The following is a 19193-nucleotide window of genomic DNA, read 5'->3' as shown; positions in this document are numbered from 1 at the left end:
GATTCTGAAATGCTTCTCTAATCATGGACTATTTTTCAGTGCGATTTATGATCATCGCTGCCTGCTCCCAGCTGCACTTCATTTAATGATACATTTAGGTAAATGTTAATATTCACAAAGAGGTGTGCAAAAAATCTCAGAGTATCTATCAGTATCATTTCTCCTATTTAATTTTTTTATGCTGTATTGCATTTAACTTTGTTTCAGTGAAAAATAAGTTAATAAAAATGGTACAAATACAGAAGAACTGACTAGCATTTCCTATTTTTAGCAGAAGTATCACCAGTGAGTAATATATACATCTGTCTTCTTTGCAACTTGTGTATTTATTGTATGAGACAAAGAAATCAATTAAGGGTGCTATTAGCATTGAGTTATTTTTACAAACAACATATATGCACAAATAAATTAGACATAGTGTTGCTGTTTGCTTTGTGATCAGCTGCTACACATAATTCAATGAGGATTTTTTTCTTTGTTTTTTTTTGTTACATTTTTTTAAATGTGTGTGTTTGTTTTTGCTGTGTGGAATTTTGGCATGTCTGCCTGTTGTTTGTGTGACGGACCTTACTCTCCCAGATTGGCCCTCAGCAGCGTGTATGACGGAAGCTAGGCCATCTGTTGTTGCAGGCAGAGAGCTGTAATCCAGGCCGTCTTAGCCCTCTGTCGCAGATTGGCAGTGACATTTCAGCAACACAGGTAGCCTTGTCATGACTGCCTTCACCCCCGCCTCTCATAGAGAGACGTACAAGGAATGCGCGCTGGAGAGCCGACCTCTGGAATAAAAGAGCTCATGCTGCGCCTGCACCTGTTCGCTCTAATTAGATATTCGCTTGCAGTTGTCGAAATATGGTGATACTCCAGAGTTTGACATCTGGAAACTATGATTCAGAATATCTCATATTGTTATTGGTTGTAATGCTTTGTAAAACTCGTAGACTGTGGCTACAATCTTTTGGGGGTTCTCAAACCTAGACCACCATTGAGAAGCGTATTGTTCTGTCCTACATTCTGCATAAAGTCATGCCATGACCTCACTCCTTTTTTTTGCTGTTATCATAATCTACACTGCAGGCGCTGATTAGGTTTGAAAGAACTGTCTGTCTGGTATTTATTTAAATGTATTTATGGGTGCTCTTTAAAAAATATGTCTATAAATGTAAACACAGTATTGGTACTGTGTGCAACTACTAATTGCTGTTGTCTGTATGTCCCTGAGCAGAATTTTGGCTGTTGGAGCACTAATGAAGTAGTAAAGACTGACAGTAAATTTCATCATTAAGTCTGTTGGCACAGTCTTGTATTTGCCTTGCAACATTACATATGAGATGTAGTAATAAATGAAAACATAGAGTAAATTCTAAAGTTGAAGTTGCATGAAGCTGTTAATAGCAGAGCACGCTGAATTGTTTTTACATCCGTACCGCTTTGCTGTCAAGCATAAAGTGGTAGTCACTGTTTTCTGAAATGTTTCCATGAGGTAAAAGTGTGCTCTTGACTTGAGGGCTGGTGATTCGTTTTCAACAGGATGCCACTCTCATTTTCAGAAAGGATTCTTAAACAGCAGCTTTGTTGCCTAAGATGTTGGGATTCTGTGATCTTCTTTTTTTCACAGTTGGTGTGTTGAGAAGAAGGCTGGCAGCTACCGTCTGCCAACATAAAAGAAAAAAAATACTTTGGGATTAAAGAATATGGCGATATTTTATTAATTATGTTTGCCAAGTACAGCTTTTAGCTGTGTGTTCACCGTTTGTGCACACTGTGCATATCTTCATGAAGCTTTTCCACAGGCAAAAACACCACCTTCATCAGCACTAAATTGTGAAACTGGAAAGGACCTAGTTGCGTAGGTAAAGCGATCCAGTGAATCTACTATGTTTTAGTCTACTTCTCAGTACTGCACTATTTAATAATGATAAGATATCAGTAGTCACGCTGGGTTCTCTGGAACACTGAGGGGGCTGTGGAGTGGGTGGTATTGGAGGGGGAGGGTATGTGTGGATAGCAGAACAGTTTTAAATGTAGGTGATAGGTTAGTATTTTTTTATTATTATTATTTATTTTTTTATTTTTTTTACTGTATCTGACGAAGAGCTTCTGACACTGAATGCTAAGACATCTGGCTGCTTTTTCTTTACTCAGCTTCACTGCAGATTTAACTGTGGTATAAATGTACTGACCTCTAGGGTTTCAGTTTGACTCTGTTGCTCTGAATAAGTTAGGATTGTGTTGTCGTCCAGCACTTTTCTTACTTGCATCCATGTGCAGAATGCTGGGAAGCTTCATGAAGGCTGTCCACTGCCCCTCACATCTCCTCTCTGTGCACGCTGAAATATTAGATAACTGGGATGTTATTTCAGTGCACAAAAGAGGCTAAGCTGTCACTTTGGACAGAAAATGGAGAATAAGCAGCCTGCTTTTCCTCCTTTTATCCCCTACATCCCATATGTTTTATGTTTAAGCAGTCACCATTAATACCTAAATGACATTGTAATCTCAATAAGCGTGCAAGTGTAATCTCAGCTTCTTACAAACATCTGTCCGCCCTCTTATATAAAGGTTTTTGTTTATCTTTTAATAAACACTATGGCTGTATTATTAGGCTCAATATTAAAAGACATGTTGGGTGTAAACATGAACAGATAATGGAGGGTATTTGGAAAGTTTAAGGATATTTTTCACACAAATATGCACAGACTTGTGGATTTAAAGATCATTTATTTATTTATTTTTTCTCTGTTTGAGCTGTTCATAGAAAAAGCTTAAATCTCATCATCTGCTTAATTTAAAATAATAGTTTCTTTGAACAGGGAAGTTATGGACTACCCACATCATCTTCAAGAGATTGTCTTCAGATATAATTCCTGATATGGACAGATATGGCTCTTAATTTCACAGATAAGCTGTTATTGCGTTGTTTATTGTTCTGACTTCCAGTTTAACCAGTCACTACTAGTGACTGCTGTTACTAGTGTCTCTGTTTGTGTCAGTAACTGTAGGGGTATAAAACAATGACTGATTTAGGGTCTACCACCATTATTGGTAAGTCCAGGGCTGTTGCCTCACTGGTATTCCTGGAAATCCAAAGCAATCAAGTTACAATGCCTGCATTGTCTAAGTAAATTTTCTTCCTCTCCATTACAGCAAGACAAGAGGCCTCTTTGGTAGTGCTGTATGTGGAGGCAGGCCTTGTATGGGTATGTGTGTGTGTGTGTGTGTGTGTGTGTGTGTGTGTGTGTGTGTGTGTGTGTGTGTGTGTGTGTGTGAGAGAGAGAGAGAGAGAGTAAGCCTGGCTTTACAGTGAATAATGGCAACCAAAAGAATGTGTACTTCCAAAGAACTGAAGATATGACATCTTCAAATTCTTCTTTATTGAAATGCATGTTGTAGGAAAGGACCTGGTAATTATTTGAGACACACTATATTTAAATAGCATTGCTTTAATAAACAAGGAATACTTTAAATTGTGATGGAGATGTAATGATGTGGTGTATAAAAGAGTAGGTCTGATGTGCCACATGTGATTAATGGATGTAATTAGATGTGTGCTGATGATCATGGTCTCCAGCAGAAGTTTCTTTCTGTGCTGCTGACTCAAACTTTCCCTTACTGTAAATGCCACTTCCTTTTACTTGTAGTTGTAGTCTCCAACACCCAGCAGCATCAGTTTAAACCACTGGTGCACTCAGTCAGTTGTGTGAAATGTTTTCTCCTTCAGACAAAATTTAATATTTTTGGTTTCTTTTGAAAAAACAACCTAAATTAATTTATTCGCTTACGCCAAAAAGATTTTGTTTCTTTTTAATTAAGGAGATTTAGGCAGATTACTCCCTACTTACTGAGGAATACTGTGAAATTTTTTTTTTGCATTTGATTGTTTTGCTGTTATAGCTTGGTGTTCACTTGTTCATGAAGAATATGACAACAAGCCCAGGCTAGGGGAGTGTGGGTAAGATTTTTCTTGTGATTAATTCTGTGTTTAAGAAACCCCCATATAAGGAAGTTCAACTTGATGGCTTAATGGCTGATCGTATCTGGACCAGTAGCGCCAGTCTTTGTGAGACAAAATACTTATCTCATTAGCAATTACATAAACTCAGAGTTTTGTTCATTGTTAAATCGTAACTTTGTTTATGTCACATAAAAGAGGCCTGTTTTGTTTGTTTCAGAGATCTCACCTTATGTGTTTTCAGCTTTTGCCCCATGATTACTAGCTCAGTCTTATGAGTTGACGTTCAGGACAAGAATGAGGCCAATATGTTGTCCTGCTAAAGAATTAAGTGTGTGTGTGTGTGTGTGTGTGTGTATGTGTATGTGTGTGTACATGTGCACATATCCGGTCAGGGCTTGATTAGCGCAGGAGAGCATAGCATTGATGTCCAGCTGCTTTCTCCACAAGTGTGCCATCATGCACAGCAAGACCTCCAGTGAATGATCCACCACTAAGAGTAAAACACTGCTAAGAAATTAATAGGACGTATGGTATGCTGCTATTCAAGTCCCCAAGCAAACACTGATAGACATGTAGTAAAACACACTGGTGCAGCAGTGGAATGTATCAACTTCTTTTTGTACTTGAAGCATTTTACTGTAACTGCTCTTTCAATGCTTTTTATCCTTTTTTTTCCTTCAGTCACCCCTGATCTGTTCCCGGAAACAACCCTTGTGCCGTCCTTACCAGCAGTACCATCGGCACGAGCCGGCTCTGCACCTCAGAAGCCCCGGAGGCGCAGCAGCAGCAGACGTGACAGCGTTGCCAGGCCTCAGACGTTGCCCTCAGCCTGTCGGCCAGGCCCCAAAAGAGGCAGCATGGAGGTAGGCATGCGTGTTGTGCGCGGCCTGGACTGGAAATGGGGAAACCAAGATGATGGCGAGGGCCATGTGGGTACTGTGGTGGAGATCGGGCGTCAGGGCAGCACTACAACTCCAGACAAGACGGTGGTGGTGCAGTGGGACAGCGGCACGAGAACCAACTACCGTACTGGCTACCAGGGTGCCTATGACCTGCTGCTTTATGATAACGCTCAGATTGGTAAGTGATTTGCTTTAGAGTCATGTGAAACTTTTCAGTCCCGGCACCAGTGTGATTGTAGTTTTGTTATTATACCAAACGATACTATGCTATTGTATTGTTTTCAGTCCTTTCAGTAATTCATAGTTAAAATGGTTATTTCTGCTTTTTCCAGCTTAGGAAAATGCTAGAAGCTTTGATGTTCAAGAGCACCTTCAAAATAAAATGTTGCCTTTGGTTAGATTACTTTCCAAGCTTTTAATAGGTTCAAATTTGTGTAGGTAGTTATTGTTTGCTACGAATTATAGTGTTATTATAATCCTAATACTTCTTTTAAATAAAAAAAAAACATTTGATCAGGATTTGTTTTATAATTATGTAAATGCTTGAACTCTGTCTTATCCTGATAATTTGGCATTTTTAAAACCAAGCACTAGCTTGAAAGGCTCTGATAAAAAGTGAAAAATGTATCCATGTAGTTGACTCTGTATTTTTTTTTTAATTTTTTTTACACATTCTCTTTACACACTTTGTATTTTTGTGAACGTAGCCTTTACTTGGCCCATTTAAAGAAAGCGGGGTACAGTAAGTCATCTCTTATCTTCAGCCATCAGCCATCCAGCTCAGTTTTGAACTTGAATGACACACACATTAATGCAGGACTCATTAGCATTTTTGCTCCATTTCAAGCAACATTTTTCTGCCTCACAAAACTTGCCCTTCAATTAATGGAGCGAAAGAAGAGGAGGAGAAGAGATGAGGAGCCAGGGGGGTGGGGGTCCTGAGGCGCATGCTGTTTGTGCCTCAGTTTTTGCACATCTCACGATGTTAGCCTCTGCGATAAGTAACATCATTAAGGATGTGACGTATGCCTTAAATGTTTCACTGACTTAGACACGGGGGAATGAATGGTAGTGTCCTCTTTGCTGTGAAGGTTATGACATGTTTTGTCAAAACATATGTTTCTTTGTAACAAAAATACAAAAAGAAACATCAAGCCTGTTGTCCCCACTCAACATCTCACTTTCCACTCCAGGGGTGCGTCATTCCAATATCATCTGTGACAGCTGCAAGAAGCATGGAATCATGGGAATGCGATGGAAGTGCAAGGTGTGCTTCGATTACGACCTGTGCACCCAGTGTTACATGAACAACAAGCATGACCTGAGCCACGCTTTCGAGCGTTACGAGACGGCACACTCCCAGCCGTGAGTACGACGCCACTCACTCTCCAGCACAGCTGATCCTTATTTAATTCTAATGATGGTGTCTTTGCTACTTTGCTGTTTTCAAATTGTGTTGGCCTCATAATGGCTTCCTCAAATCTTAATCTTAATCTGGAATTCATACATTCCTGTAGGTCTGGTCGGAGTCTTCTGAACAACATCATGCGGCCACTATTGCTTGTGATTGTGATGTTGTACCTCAGCGTTATTGTTATTGTTATTGTTTGGACTTTGGCTGCGGCTGTAGTTAGTCTACAGTGCTATGTGTTAAGATATTAGTATTTGAGGGTGACACAACCATTAAAAAATGGATGTGTCACAGCCACAATTGTAACGACCTCAGCAGAGGATGGCTGGTCCCACACGAACTCTAACGAATGTCATCACAAGACACCTGTGGTATAAAAGTGGGCATTGTGCAAACTGCACGCCTCCTTGCTGGGGATAAATGTTTAGTGAGCTGATTCCAAGTGTCCTATGTATCCAGATTTACTGGAGTGAGTTCTCCCTTCAGAATTCACTCTTCTGCATCAGTTCACAGTAGAGCTCCAAACTGCTCCAGGCACTGTCTGAATGTCAACTGGATGGCCTGTTCTCATTTTAACGAGGTGATATGTATGACCCAGATTTCTTCTATAGTTTAGTCCCATCCAGGTCCAACACAGTTCCATTTATTTCCTCTGAGTCTGTTGCCCGAAAAATGCTCAGAATAGGTGCATGAATCATGGCTTCTTACAAATGGCTTCCTCTCAAAAGTTGGTTGTTTTTTTTTTGGCCCAAGAATTTGGTAATCTTGATTTCTATTAAAACCCCTTTGTTTTAAAAATTAAGTCTCACAATCAGCACATTATTTTAAAATGGGATGAGCAGATGCATTCTTACACCCCTGCTTATGAATGTGCCGCTTGATTTTTCATGCATTGATCTGTGAAATCCTGTTTTAATTAATTAAATATGAGACGTATTGTTAATAAAGTGGAATTTTAGATTTTGGTCAGGTCTGTACTCGTCTGCTATGGATGGGTGGTATGGTACTGGAGCAGCACATCAATTGCACATCTGAGTGAAATCTGGCCTTTGCAGTAATCATTTAGCATTCTGACACCAGCTGGAATCTCATTTCTTTTCCTTCCTCAGTTTCTCCCCAAAACTATTGATTTTCATTAAGGTCAAAATTTTGTTTGGCTCAGCTGTGAACAGCATTGAGCCTTTCTGTGAACCTCCATGTGGGTTAAAACATCAGCGCCTTCCTTTTGTCAGTACTGGGCAAGTAAATGCTAATACTCACTGACAGTTCATTTTTTATTTCATTGAGTTGGGGATTTCTTTAGACACATTAACAAAGATAATGATTTTAGGAAATATATAGTAGTGATATATTTCAAGTAGCAACCTGCCTTTGTTATTGAAATCTACCAAACAGGCGTTGCTGCAATCTCATACAGGGTGCATAACATCAAAGTGAGACAAGGCTAAACTTAGAAAGCCGAAAATAAGACTGTACTTTATTGAGACGAGAAACACCTTTAAATTGTTTGAGCTAGTAAATGTAAGTAGCATTTGCATTTGTCAACCTAAATGTTACAGTTTTGCATTGTTGTTAGTTACTATTTATACTGTAGAAACCTTTTTTGTGTGGGTTCTTTGAGATCATGGCACATTACGTAGATGCTAATTTAAAGCGGTGTAGAAGAATAGGAATACAGACTCTTAAAATACAGAGATTTCAAAGACTAAAATAGGATGTTGTGGGATTAATATCTCCATTTGAAAGATGTTTGAAATGGCCTTTCATAAATACTAGGTTCTATAATATGAATGAGATTTAGAAATTGTAGCTCTTTTCTGCAACCTTTTTGAATGGAGTGATAACACAATGAGCCTCTCTCAATTCTGGCTCTCAGGGAGATGACTTTTAATAAATCAAAAATACAAATGGTATATTGATGCCTATCAGTCAGCCAACCTTATTCTGTCACGATGTGGATGAAATCTCCAACAGGTCAAAGCTCTTTGTCTTTTGAGTGGTTCGGTGTTTATCATTGACGGCTCTCACAGCGAGTGAGTGCACAATGTTCCACGTGTTGTTCTCGATGGCGGTGAACTTCAGTGTGACTCGACATATTTTCAGTTGTTTGACTACAAGCTATATTTATGTTGCTCCAATAAATATTCCAGTCATTCCTTTAACTTCTGAAAACTATGTACTGGCTTATAATTATGCCCCTCCCCCTTAAAGTGAAATTTTAGCTTTTAGAAAACAAATTTTGAGATGTTATTGTTTGTTATTGAGTTGCGTTTTTCACAGTGGTGATAAATTGGGTTGGATTTTCACCTGCAGCATTAATCTTTGTTTAGAGGATGGTTTAGAACAGGGGTGCGGGAACTCCAGGCCTTAAGGGCTGGTGTCCTGCAGGTTTTAGATGTGTCCTTGGTCCAACACAGCTGATTTCAATGGCTAAATTACCTCCTCAACATGTCTTGAAGTTCTCGAGATGCCTGTTAATGAACTTATCATTTGATCCAGGTGTGTTTACCCAGGGTGATGTATAAAACCTGCAGGACACCAGCCCTTGAGGCCCGGAGTTGCCCACCCCTGGTTTAAAAGAATGAAGAGTGTGTAAAGCAGGGGTGTCGAACTCCAGGCCTCGAGGGCCGGTGTCCTGCAGGTTTTTGATATCACTCTGGGTCAACACACCTGAATCAAATGATTAGTTCATTCCCAGGCCTCTGGAGAACTTCAAGACATGTTGAGGAGGTAATTTAGTCATTTAAATCAGCTGTGATGGATCAAGGACACATCTAAAACCTGCAGGACACCGGCCCTCGAGGCCTGGAGTTCGACACCTGTGGTGTAAAGGTTCTTTATGTAATTTTTATGCTGTTGGCAAGATCTCAAATACAAGTATTTGAAGTTAGAAATAACTTTTGTTTATGTATGTCAGAAGCATTTTTCTAGAGGAGTCTTTCTGGTCAGTGCAACCTTACTCATAATGTCAGCACACAGCCAGTGTAGTGAATGCAAATTATACAAGACAACCAAGATCATTTAATCATTTGTTTGATATAATTAACAGTTTTTTTCTCATATCATTATAATGCTATGTATTTATATCTTGGAGTCTTATCAAAGGGAGATTTGTATAATCGGAGGAAAAATGAAATTGCAATTGTTGTCTCTCAGTGATACAGATTTGGAAGATCATCACATGAAAGTCACTTCTTTTCTCATCCAATGAATGAAGTAGAAGAGCAGTCGACAATATGTGATGCCAGACACACAGCACTTCTTTATTTCCGGACCACACTGACCCATATTTCACTGACAGCATTTCAAAAGATGAATTTATAATCTGGCAGTCATGGGACACACTGATATTTGCCTGGAAGGACAAATTTAGCTTGCCTTCATAATGTTTGTGACTTCATGCAGTGCCAGCTGTGATTTATGTTAGGAAACTCAAGTTGGGGCTCGGGCTAGTTAAGAGGGACTCCTTTCATGTGGGTCAAACATGTGCAAGGCTTTAAATGCAACTTAAGCAAGCTTGATCTATTTGTAGTTTACTGTCATACCGTTGGCAGAAACTTTATCGGCGGCCTGAGGGGACAATCGGAAGTGGTCAGCGTAATAAACGGCTGCAGAATGCTGACAATAAAATAGCGCCGTCACAAACGTGGTGTGAGAGCTGAGCCGGATGTACTGTACATGAGTGTTCCATTGTAATTACAGCAGATTTAGCTGGATTAGCATGGTTACCATTCTCAGCTGTGAGGATTAGCATGATAACATTTTCAACTTCTTTGAAGACATGTTTTAACAGGTCTCAGATGTGGAGCGAGTCAGGGCGCAGTTTTATGCTCACAAACCATGAAGCCTGGTCGGTATTAGCCTCTGGCTGTTGTTTTGGAATCCTTAGGATAATTTTGCAATGTACCGAATGCGCTGAAAAGCCTGCAGAGTCCTGCATTTAGTTAAGATTCATATGTTACATGGTACAAAGAGGCATGTGTTTACATGCTCACAGCAGCATATGTGCGTGCCATATGTTTACGAGGAGATGGTCGGTATGCAGCTGGTTAATCGGCTCTCCCAACACAAGCACCATACACGCACTTCCAAGTGAACCTATTGGGTCAAATCAGTGCCTAATCCTTCACCGCCCCACCTGACTTCTCAGTTTTCTGCTGTGTGTTCATGTTTAAGCTACAACCAAACTATCCTCATTATTGTCCTGCAGGGATTTCTGCTGCTTTCCCTCTTCTAGACAGAACTGAATAGAGTTGTAGCTCTGGTGGGAAAATAGCTCTCTCTCGTTCTAGTTTTTTTGTTAGGGATCTAAGTACAATGTGTAATGATTTTTTTTTTCTTTCCAATCTTATCACAATAGCGTTTAAAACACTCCTCAAATGTGTTAAGATTAGTACGTTACTAGGTGAAGTATAGATTAAAACAAGTATCGTACTAGATAATGACAAAACATGTTTTTTCTAAAGATATCACCAATAAGTCTGGAACCTAATGCTGTTTTTACAGTTGTAAAGGGGCAACTCACATATTAAAGGCTCTAAATGCAAACAAGACAGACATTTTAAACTTGCTTTGAGGTACAAGCTCTGAATGCATTTGCATGACCCACTCCTGGTATTTTTACATACACGTAGTTTAGCTTTGTCTTTCTGACAGATGTGACTTCTCTTTGCTTGGTAGGTCCTTGTGTGTATTACACTGCTTTAATACCAAAGGCTAATGCTTGGATGACTGTTGATCCAGCTTTTGTGTCAGTAGGTTTAGGTCTCTTGGCCTGATCCTCATCTTGTCTGTGAGCAGCGCTGACATTTGGTCAAGCTGGATTAGAAATCTTGATCCCTTGAAAGAGAAGCTGTACTGAAAAAACAAACATGTGAAACACTGAGGTCGTGTGTTTCACTGTCATGAAACGGGGACATCTGTCAGTTTATATCTTCTCTGCTCTCAAAAAAACCATGGGTCATGTTTTCATAATAGGTTTGTTAAGTAGAGGTGCTCATGATACTTCAGTCAGTCCAGTCTTTCTAAACTAAATCTGAATGGTGCCATCAGGAAATGGGCATTTATTATTAGCAGCTTCATGGTTTGAAGTTGTATATGCATGTGCATAACTATCTGGATGCACATAGTACTGGATGCTAGCACGTGCACTGTCTATGATTTGCCCTGTGGTGCCCTGCTTTCTGATAGCTCTGCTGTCTAGGATTAGGCTGAAAGCTCTGTGCTCAGATACACATCATTCTCGGCACAGACCTGTCTAAGCTCAGACCACACTCACTGTTGGTTAGCTTTAAGAGGAAAATGCACTGCTATTTTCTGCTGTGGCACATATGGGATCCTGAAAATCTGGCTAGTGATGGGGGTGAAGTTAGTCAAGCCTAACTTTGAGCGAAACCCCAGCGCGAGAGTCTCTATGAGACTCCCTGAGGATGACGGCTCTCACAAGGCTCTTTTTTCTTTTCAACACACTGGATTTAATATGATTTGGAGTTTATCCCATTAGCTGTTTGCTTGGAAAGGAAGCTGGGCTTTGATCTCGTCGAGAAGTATGGGAATAGGCAGCTCTTTTGCACCAAGATCTGATCAAATTTTTACCATAAAGTATGTTTGATTTTGAAGATACGGCTAGCTCACCTATGTCAGACTGTGTTCAAGGTTAATAGTGTTGAGAATAATGTGGCGCTGTGTGTCTGTGTGTATGTTATTATTAAGCATAGCTATTCACAGTCCTTGAATTCCTTTTACAAAATGGCCTTTGCTAAGTAAGATATCATTTCTCAGAACAGACAGCCTTGAGTAGCATTTGTTTAATATGTCACTCAGATGTGTTCTTTACTGTTCTGTCATATCTTGTGTAACTTCAAATGTTTTCTTGTCACGAGTAAATGTATTGGCTACAAGTGTTACATTTTTTTCTTACTTGCCTTGCCACTAATTCCAAACTGATATGTAAGAGAGTTAATTTTTAATTTTTAGAACTTCTAATGTGCATATTTGGAGAAGGTTTTGGGGTTGCTTAGCACCCTTCAGCATTTTCTATGATTGTTTGTTCAGCTGCGTCTTCATGCTCTTGTCACAGGGTGAGCCTGGCACCGAGGCAGAACCTCCCACGAATCATCCTCAAAGGAATCTTCCAGGGGGTTAAAGTGGTTCGTGGACCAGACTGGGACTGGGGCAACCAAGATGGTGAGTGATGTGTGGGCTTATGATACCAATAACCTGGCAACTCAGCAAACTCTGTGCATGCTTGAGTGTGGAAATGTTCCTCTTCAAAGTGTTTCACCATCAACAGCCCATAATAACATTGTAACCTCACAACTCATTAACCTGTAAGATGTTGTGTTAGCATGTGTCTGTGTGTACTTATATTACGGGTGACTCATATGAGTCTGTCTCACAGATGTGCCTGACTGTTTGCGTCTCTGAGAGTCCCAGTTGAGTCCTCGTTGTTTGAATGTTTGTCTTTTCTTTTCCATCATTGTGTAGTGGCATAAACTGAGAAAGACCCTGCACCTAAAGTCTGTGGTCATAGTTTAGATAAAAAAGATTAGTTTAGATAAAGTAGAGAGTTAAGAATATATGAGACATTGAATTGTGTTTTATTGCCTCCATGAATGGCTGAAGTTTAACTCTGTCATATACTGTATACTGACTTCACTGTTGCATGTTCTTTTTTTTCAGATCCAAACAGCCTGCACTGGCTGATGTTTAGTTAAAATCTTAATTCAAAGTAATCTTCCATATCGATGGGCTAAATTCAAGTCTGTAAATGTTCCCTTTAAAGAAATAGAGAATGGCAACGTGTCCTTAGACTTCTTTTTTTTTTTGGTCCAGGGTTGTGAGAATAGCAACGCTCCCTTTTCTTTCTAAAGAGAATGAGTCAAAATGTCCTTTTGGTGCCTTTGAAATCAGTGCCCTGGGGTTCGGTTAAGTCACTCATCAGGCCTAAATGGTGTATGCTCTAAGTGCATAAAAGACACACTGAGCATGCTCAGTGTCTTCCCAGCCTACCGTGTTGTCTTACGGGTCACTGGTTTAGTTGGTGTGTTTAGGCGCTGGAGCAGCTTGATGACTTAGATGGCTTAGCAAGGATTTATTTACATCATACAGCTAGATGTATGGATCTGAAATTATCCTGTGACACAACACGTGCATTAATAATGTGGTTTGTGTTTTTTGTTTGATTATTTGGTCCTTTGGTTTCACTCAAATCAAAAAGAGGAAATTGTCAGGTGTTTGACGGTGATTGTAGAAAATCATAATGAATGTGTGTGATACTTGGCAGCCCCTTCAATGAAATGTTTGTCTCTCACCTTGTTTGCACTAATTTTTATTTATTTATTTTTTGATCATGGCATCACACCACGGTCGTCTAACTAACCACCTTTCCTTCTTTTATTGAGCTTGTTTTCTTTTCACTGCATTTGTCTCCCATTTTTCCCATAAACTGATGCACTGGTGTTTCTTGCATTATATCTGTGTTTGTTTCTGCACTTTTTTGTGTGTGTGTGTGTGTGTGTGTGTGTGTGTGTGTGTGTGTGTGTGTGCGTGTGTGTGTGTGTAGGTGGGGAGGGTAAGGTTGGGAAGGTAGTGGACATTCGTGGCTGGGACAACGAGTCTGGTCGCAGCGTGGCCAGTGTCACCTGGTCTAATGGCACCACTAATGTTTACCGAATGGGCCACAAGGGCAAGGTAGACCTGAAATATGTGACAGATGGCCAGGGAGGCTTCTATTACAAAGATCACCTACCAAAACTTGGTAAGACAGACTTTCTTTATTCAAGTATGCATTCCTTACAAAGTTTAAAGTTATTTAGTGGCTCAGAGACTTGATTTAACTTGATGAAAAGCAGTAGATGTAAACTACTTATGTCTTGTATGTCGTATATCAGTGCTTATCAGTACTTCTGCATGGCATTGTAATACTGTAACACTGAGAAACTGATTACATACTGGCTTTAAACCCAAGCTGTTTTTATCATTAGCTTAGAAAAAAAATTTCGAGTCAGTTTCTGTTTGTTGACGCTGACACCTGTTCATCCAGGAGAGCACGCAGAGCTGCAGCGTCAGGAGAGTGCAGACGGCCATTCTTTCCAGCAGGGTGACAAGGTCAAATGTCTGTTGGAGGTGGACATCCTACGACAGATGCAGGAGGGCCACGGAGGGTGGAACCCCAAAATGGCAGAGGTACAAATGCCTTCCGCTAGAAAAAGGAAAAACATAATACTGGTTGACAATAGGCAGCTTTAAATAACTCCCTATTGAGTTCTAATACAATACAGACGTACACAGTGCTCTTCCTTGGGTTTTTCCAGCAGGTTTCCATTGTAACCATATGGACTGCTTCATGTTTTACACAAACATGTCCTCAAATGCACGTGGCTCTAGAACACAGCATATAGAAGATTTATATAAGTGGCTCAGATGGAGGTTGCAACAGAGGAGAAAGAAATGGAGCATCCAACTCTCATATCACAGCTGCTAAAAGGGACATTAAGGTCACAGCCATGTAGAGGAAGACCCAGGGTTAAATAGCATATTTGTGTTTGCAGTACATTTGCCGGATTGGGACGGTTCACAGAATCACTGACCGAGGAGATGTCAGAGTCCAGTACAGCAACAATATCCGCTGGACTTTCCATCCTGGAGCACTCACCAAGGTACTGCGTTACTTATTTTGTTATTTTAATATCACAGTTTATTACAGCTAAATTACTTTGTTTAGACTTCGTCTGCTTTTTTTCCCCTTAGGTGAACACGTTTGGAGTTGGGGAATTAGTGAGAGTATTGGAGGACATGGAGAGCGTGAAGAGACTGCAGGCTGGCCACGGAGAATGGACAGACAGCATGACTCCTGTATGCTCATTTTACCTGATAATATTCGGTAGCCTGCTAATGCTAACTTACTGTGGTTTTTCAGAATTGGATTGAAAATCCTCACCTTGTGTGCAGAAATGAAGAGTCACATAAATTGGTGAAGTAATGATCGCTTTGAAGAATGACTTTGACTTGAACCCAGTGTTTCATAACTTGGTCCAGCAACCCAGCTAATCTGTTGACTTACCCTCCGGGGGCAACAGCCAGTTTTCCATGGCTTCCGCTGTAGCCAGCGAATATCCAAGTCAGGATTTATGTGTCAGTTTGCTGTATATTGTTTACTAATACAGATACGTTGGAACATGGCATCATTTTAGATGTTAGTTAATGCTTTTCCGAATCATTTTGGCAAATGCCAGTGCTCTTTTACTCCATTCTCTATACTCCGGGTTTCAGGTTTCTCCCTGTTTATGTGCACAATGTTTACTGTGCTACTTGCAAAAGTAAAGGATCCAGTTGTTTAACGTCATCACATTACGACTGACCTACTTCATGAAAATTAGGTTGTACATGGGTGTTTAGCAAGGATCATTTATTTGTCCTTGTCAATTCTTTCTCACCTATTCATTGTGTTATTCTCATAGGTGCTGGGCCAGGTCGGCAAGGTGTTGAAAGTATATGCAGATGGTGACCTACGGGTGGCATTTGGAGGCCAGACATGGACATTTAACCCAGCGTGCCTCTCAGCCCAACCCGTGGAGGTGGATGCCAACCTCATGACGGCCGAGAACCCCAACGAATCTGGAAGTAAGGCCTCTGCCGGGAAGAGGGGGCTCATCTCTAACACGCCAGCTCCAGCTTTATCTCCTGCAGGCTTTCAGTTATCCCCCTACTCTCCCTCATTTCAGCTTTGCTACGCATCCTTTCTCATCCATGCTGCATCAGTGGCATCAAGTTTGTTTTTGTTTTTTTTCAGCAGTGTGTAAAGTGTGCTTCTTTCTGAAATTTTCTCTGTAGCATCTCCTGATCCTGCACTTTGACAGCAGGCGGACACGTTTGTCATCATGTCACAAGTTCTCAGCAGTCTCTTAATCATGACAAAATCTTCTCTGTTTATGTGTTCAGTTCAGATTATGGGAGGCTAACAACAGACTGATGTGTGTTTGCGAATGTGTGTGGTCAGATTCCAGTGCATGCTGGGACATTTTGACTCATTCTAGCATTTGTTAACCATTTCGAATGGCTCTTTTTCCTTTTTTTTTTGCAAGGCTTGTGCGACATTAGAATTGAAGTGGAAAAAGCTAATGTAATTCTTTCGTCCTCTGTTCCCTTTTCACATCCTACCCCTACACCTCCTCTTCTCCCTCTCTTTCTGACTGTGTCTCTGTTCAGGTACTGTCATCTCAGTGCTGGAGAAGCTGCTCTCTCAGTCCACAGAGCAAGACAATCCCAGTCGGCTAGTCATTGAGGCAGCGCATGGCAGTGCCAGCAAGGTGCGGGAGCTGGTGCAGAAGTATCCTGACAAGGTTAGTGCAGCACTCTTTCTCTTTGCTGCAGTCCACTGTCTGTTCCAAGAGCTCTTTACACCAGGGCTCCAGGCCTTGGGTTGAAGTCTGATTGACTTATTGAGCCAGAAACAGCAATATTATAGGCTGACATTTTCCAGTCTGTCAGTGCTATTATGTAAAAATGCAACTCAAACTCAACTACAGGACTCACTTGTTAACAGATTTACAAGGTTTCCCCTCCACCCTCACCCACTGACACAGGCAGTGGAAACACTGTTCAATAATTGATTGATGTAACCCCAAAGCATGACATATGTATCTTCAGGTCACACACAAGAGGGCTGAGACCTTACATTGTTATAGAGAAAACTAACAATTCTCCCATGGTTTGGAAGAAAAACCTCCAACACAACCAGATGGGCTACCTTAGCCAAAGAATCAAATGATTTCAGGCATTATTTGCATGTTTGAATGACAGAGCGTAAAACTGGTTATGAAAGTCAGACGTAGAAAAGTAAAGGACAGATCAGTGATTGATCCAGGCATGTAGCATGTAAGGATTGATTCCTTACATGCTGTATATAGAATATATTTTCTTTATGAAGTTATTTGTAACAGTGCTTAAGTCACTCCTAACTGATTACAGGTAAAGAATAAGGCATAATCTAAAAGCTGTTAAACACTATGGGTAAAAAAAAAAAGCAATAAGTGATCAGTTGTTTAAAAGTAGAATAAAATGTTGGCATCATTTTTCACCCTTTGATCAATGCCTGTGTTCTAGTGAGGTTCTAGACTTGCTGTGCATCACTGTGTGCAGTTTGTCTTCATCATGAACTAGATTTTCTTGCCATCTGTCAAACCTGAGATTCATTGTTTACACTGTCTTTTGCAATTTTCAAGTTTTCCTGTTCACATGTGCTTTTTTTAGATAAAACCCAACTGGTCATTTTGGGAAACCCAGCTGCTATAGATAGACCTCAGATAGGCTGTGGTTTTTACAACCTCATTATCGTATTGAGTTTTTTCTCTAAATGGCATCCCTCAAACACCTCTGAGTCACATGTGGCTCCTTTTGTGCATCAGTGACACAGCGAAGTGTCGAAATACTTTTGAAACCTTGCAGTTTGGCCACTGTGTGTTAGTGTAGCTGTGCCACACTCACTTTTCATTCAGTGTTGATGTATACTACTTAAATTAAAGTGAGATGTTTGTAATTTCCTAAGATGTTTTTCTTTTGTTCAATCTTCTGAAAGGCAAAAAGGAAAAAAAAGTCACGCGGTGAAGTCGGAGTAAATATTTATCTCTGCATTCAGCTCTGCTGTGACGACACTACTTATTTGGATTATGTGTTCAAGTGTATGACGAGCGTGGTTGTTATTCATGTGCAGATTATTTCCAACCACTCTGTGTTGAGCTCAGTTATTGTCCAGACTAGCATCAGCTCTGATGAATCTGCAACGATGTGTGTGCCCATGGCAGGTGGATATCAAGAACCAAGGCAAGACTGCGCTGCAGGTTGCTGCTCACCAAGGCCACATGGAGGTGGTGAAGGCCCTGCTGCAGGCAAACAGCTCAGTTGAGGTCAAAGATGAAGATGGAGACACGGCATTGCACTACACTGCTTTTGGGTAAGGACACACACACACACACACACACACACACACACACACACACACACACACACACACATATATATCTATATATGTATGTATATGTATATATGTATATATGTATGTATGTATGTATATATATATATGTGTATATATATATATATGTATGTATGTATATATATATATATATATATATATATATATATATATATATATATATGTGTGTTATATATATATATATATATATATATATATATATATATATATATATATATATATATATATATTTGCCAAATACAAATAGGAAAAGGAAAAGACTAGCATATTGCAAGTCCAAAACAGGAGCTTGTGACTGACAGATAAATGACTTGAGCTCAAGCTCATCCCTTTCCTTGTAATGTGATCACCTGTTCACAGAAGTGACTGCCTTGAACTGTTGCATAATAACCATAATAAGCCACCCAGTTAACGTCCTGCGTTAATGTGATCAGGAAAGGTTTCATATAATCCAAATTTAAAAAAAGTCAGACGGGATATTTGTGTCGTGGTAAGCAACTCTTGGGCTTTTTGAAGATGCAGGTAGTTTTTTCTTTTTCTTTTCATTTGTTGTCTCCTAGTTTTGAGTTAATATAGTTTACAGAAATTTGAACAATCAAGTGCGGGTTAATTTGTGTCTGTTTTGGTCCAGTAATCAGGCGGAGATCGCGCGGCTGCTGTTGAGTAAGGGGGCAAATGTCAACCTCCTGAACAACTCCATGTGCACGGCGCTCCACATCGCCGTCAACAAGGGCTTCACTGACGTGGTGCGGGTGCTAACTGAACATTCTGCTGATGTCAATCTCCAGGTGAGAGGTGGCTGTGTGCTCAGTCCTGACCCCAGCCATAAATAAAAATGATCCAACAAGTTAGTTTTTTATGCTTGATCATTTTTCCAGTGTTGCTTTTTACTCCTTATCTTTTATTTGAACTAAATTAACTCAACTATTTGACTCA

The 19193-nt window shown here is 40.2% G+C and overlaps 1 protein-coding gene across 6 annotated transcripts in view; it reads left to right on the top strand.

The window, feature by feature from the left end:
• Positions 1-19193, top strand: part of mib2 (MIB E3 ubiquitin protein ligase 2) — a 39468-nt gene that overhangs the window by 7923 nt on the left and 12352 nt on the right. For 5 of the 6 annotated variants that reach the window (XM_063464010.1, XM_063464009.1, XM_063464007.1 and 2 more), the window contains exons 2-12: positions 4634-5032; positions 6048-6219; positions 12345-12451; positions 13830-14024; positions 14310-14452; positions 14818-14925; positions 15017-15121; positions 15727-15889; positions 16475-16608; positions 18070-18218; positions 18889-19045. In XM_063464010.1, the coding sequence (XP_063320080.1) occupies positions 4810-5032; positions 6048-6219; positions 12345-12451; positions 13830-14024; positions 14310-14452; positions 14818-14925; positions 15017-15121; positions 15727-15889; positions 16475-16608; positions 18070-18218; positions 18889-19045 (1656 nt within the window). In that variant the 5' untranslated portion in view covers positions 4634-4809. Of the gene's footprint in view, positions 1-4633; positions 5033-6047; positions 6220-11507; positions 11867-12344; positions 12452-13829; positions 14025-14309; positions 14453-14817; positions 14926-15016; positions 15122-15726; positions 15890-16474; positions 16609-18069; positions 18219-18888; positions 19046-19193 lie in introns of those variants that run through there. The other variant, XM_063464013.1, reaches the window with a different exon arrangement.

Source organism: Pelmatolapia mariae, linkage group LG20, assembly GCF_036321145.2.
Source record: "Pelmatolapia mariae isolate MD_Pm_ZW linkage group LG20, Pm_UMD_F_2, whole genome shotgun sequence".
In the NCBI taxonomy this organism is placed as follows: domain Eukaryota; kingdom Metazoa; phylum Chordata; class Actinopteri; order Cichliformes; family Cichlidae; genus Pelmatolapia; species Pelmatolapia mariae.
Note: the sequence above shows the minus strand (reverse complement) of the source record. Positions and strands in the feature narration are given on the sequence as shown.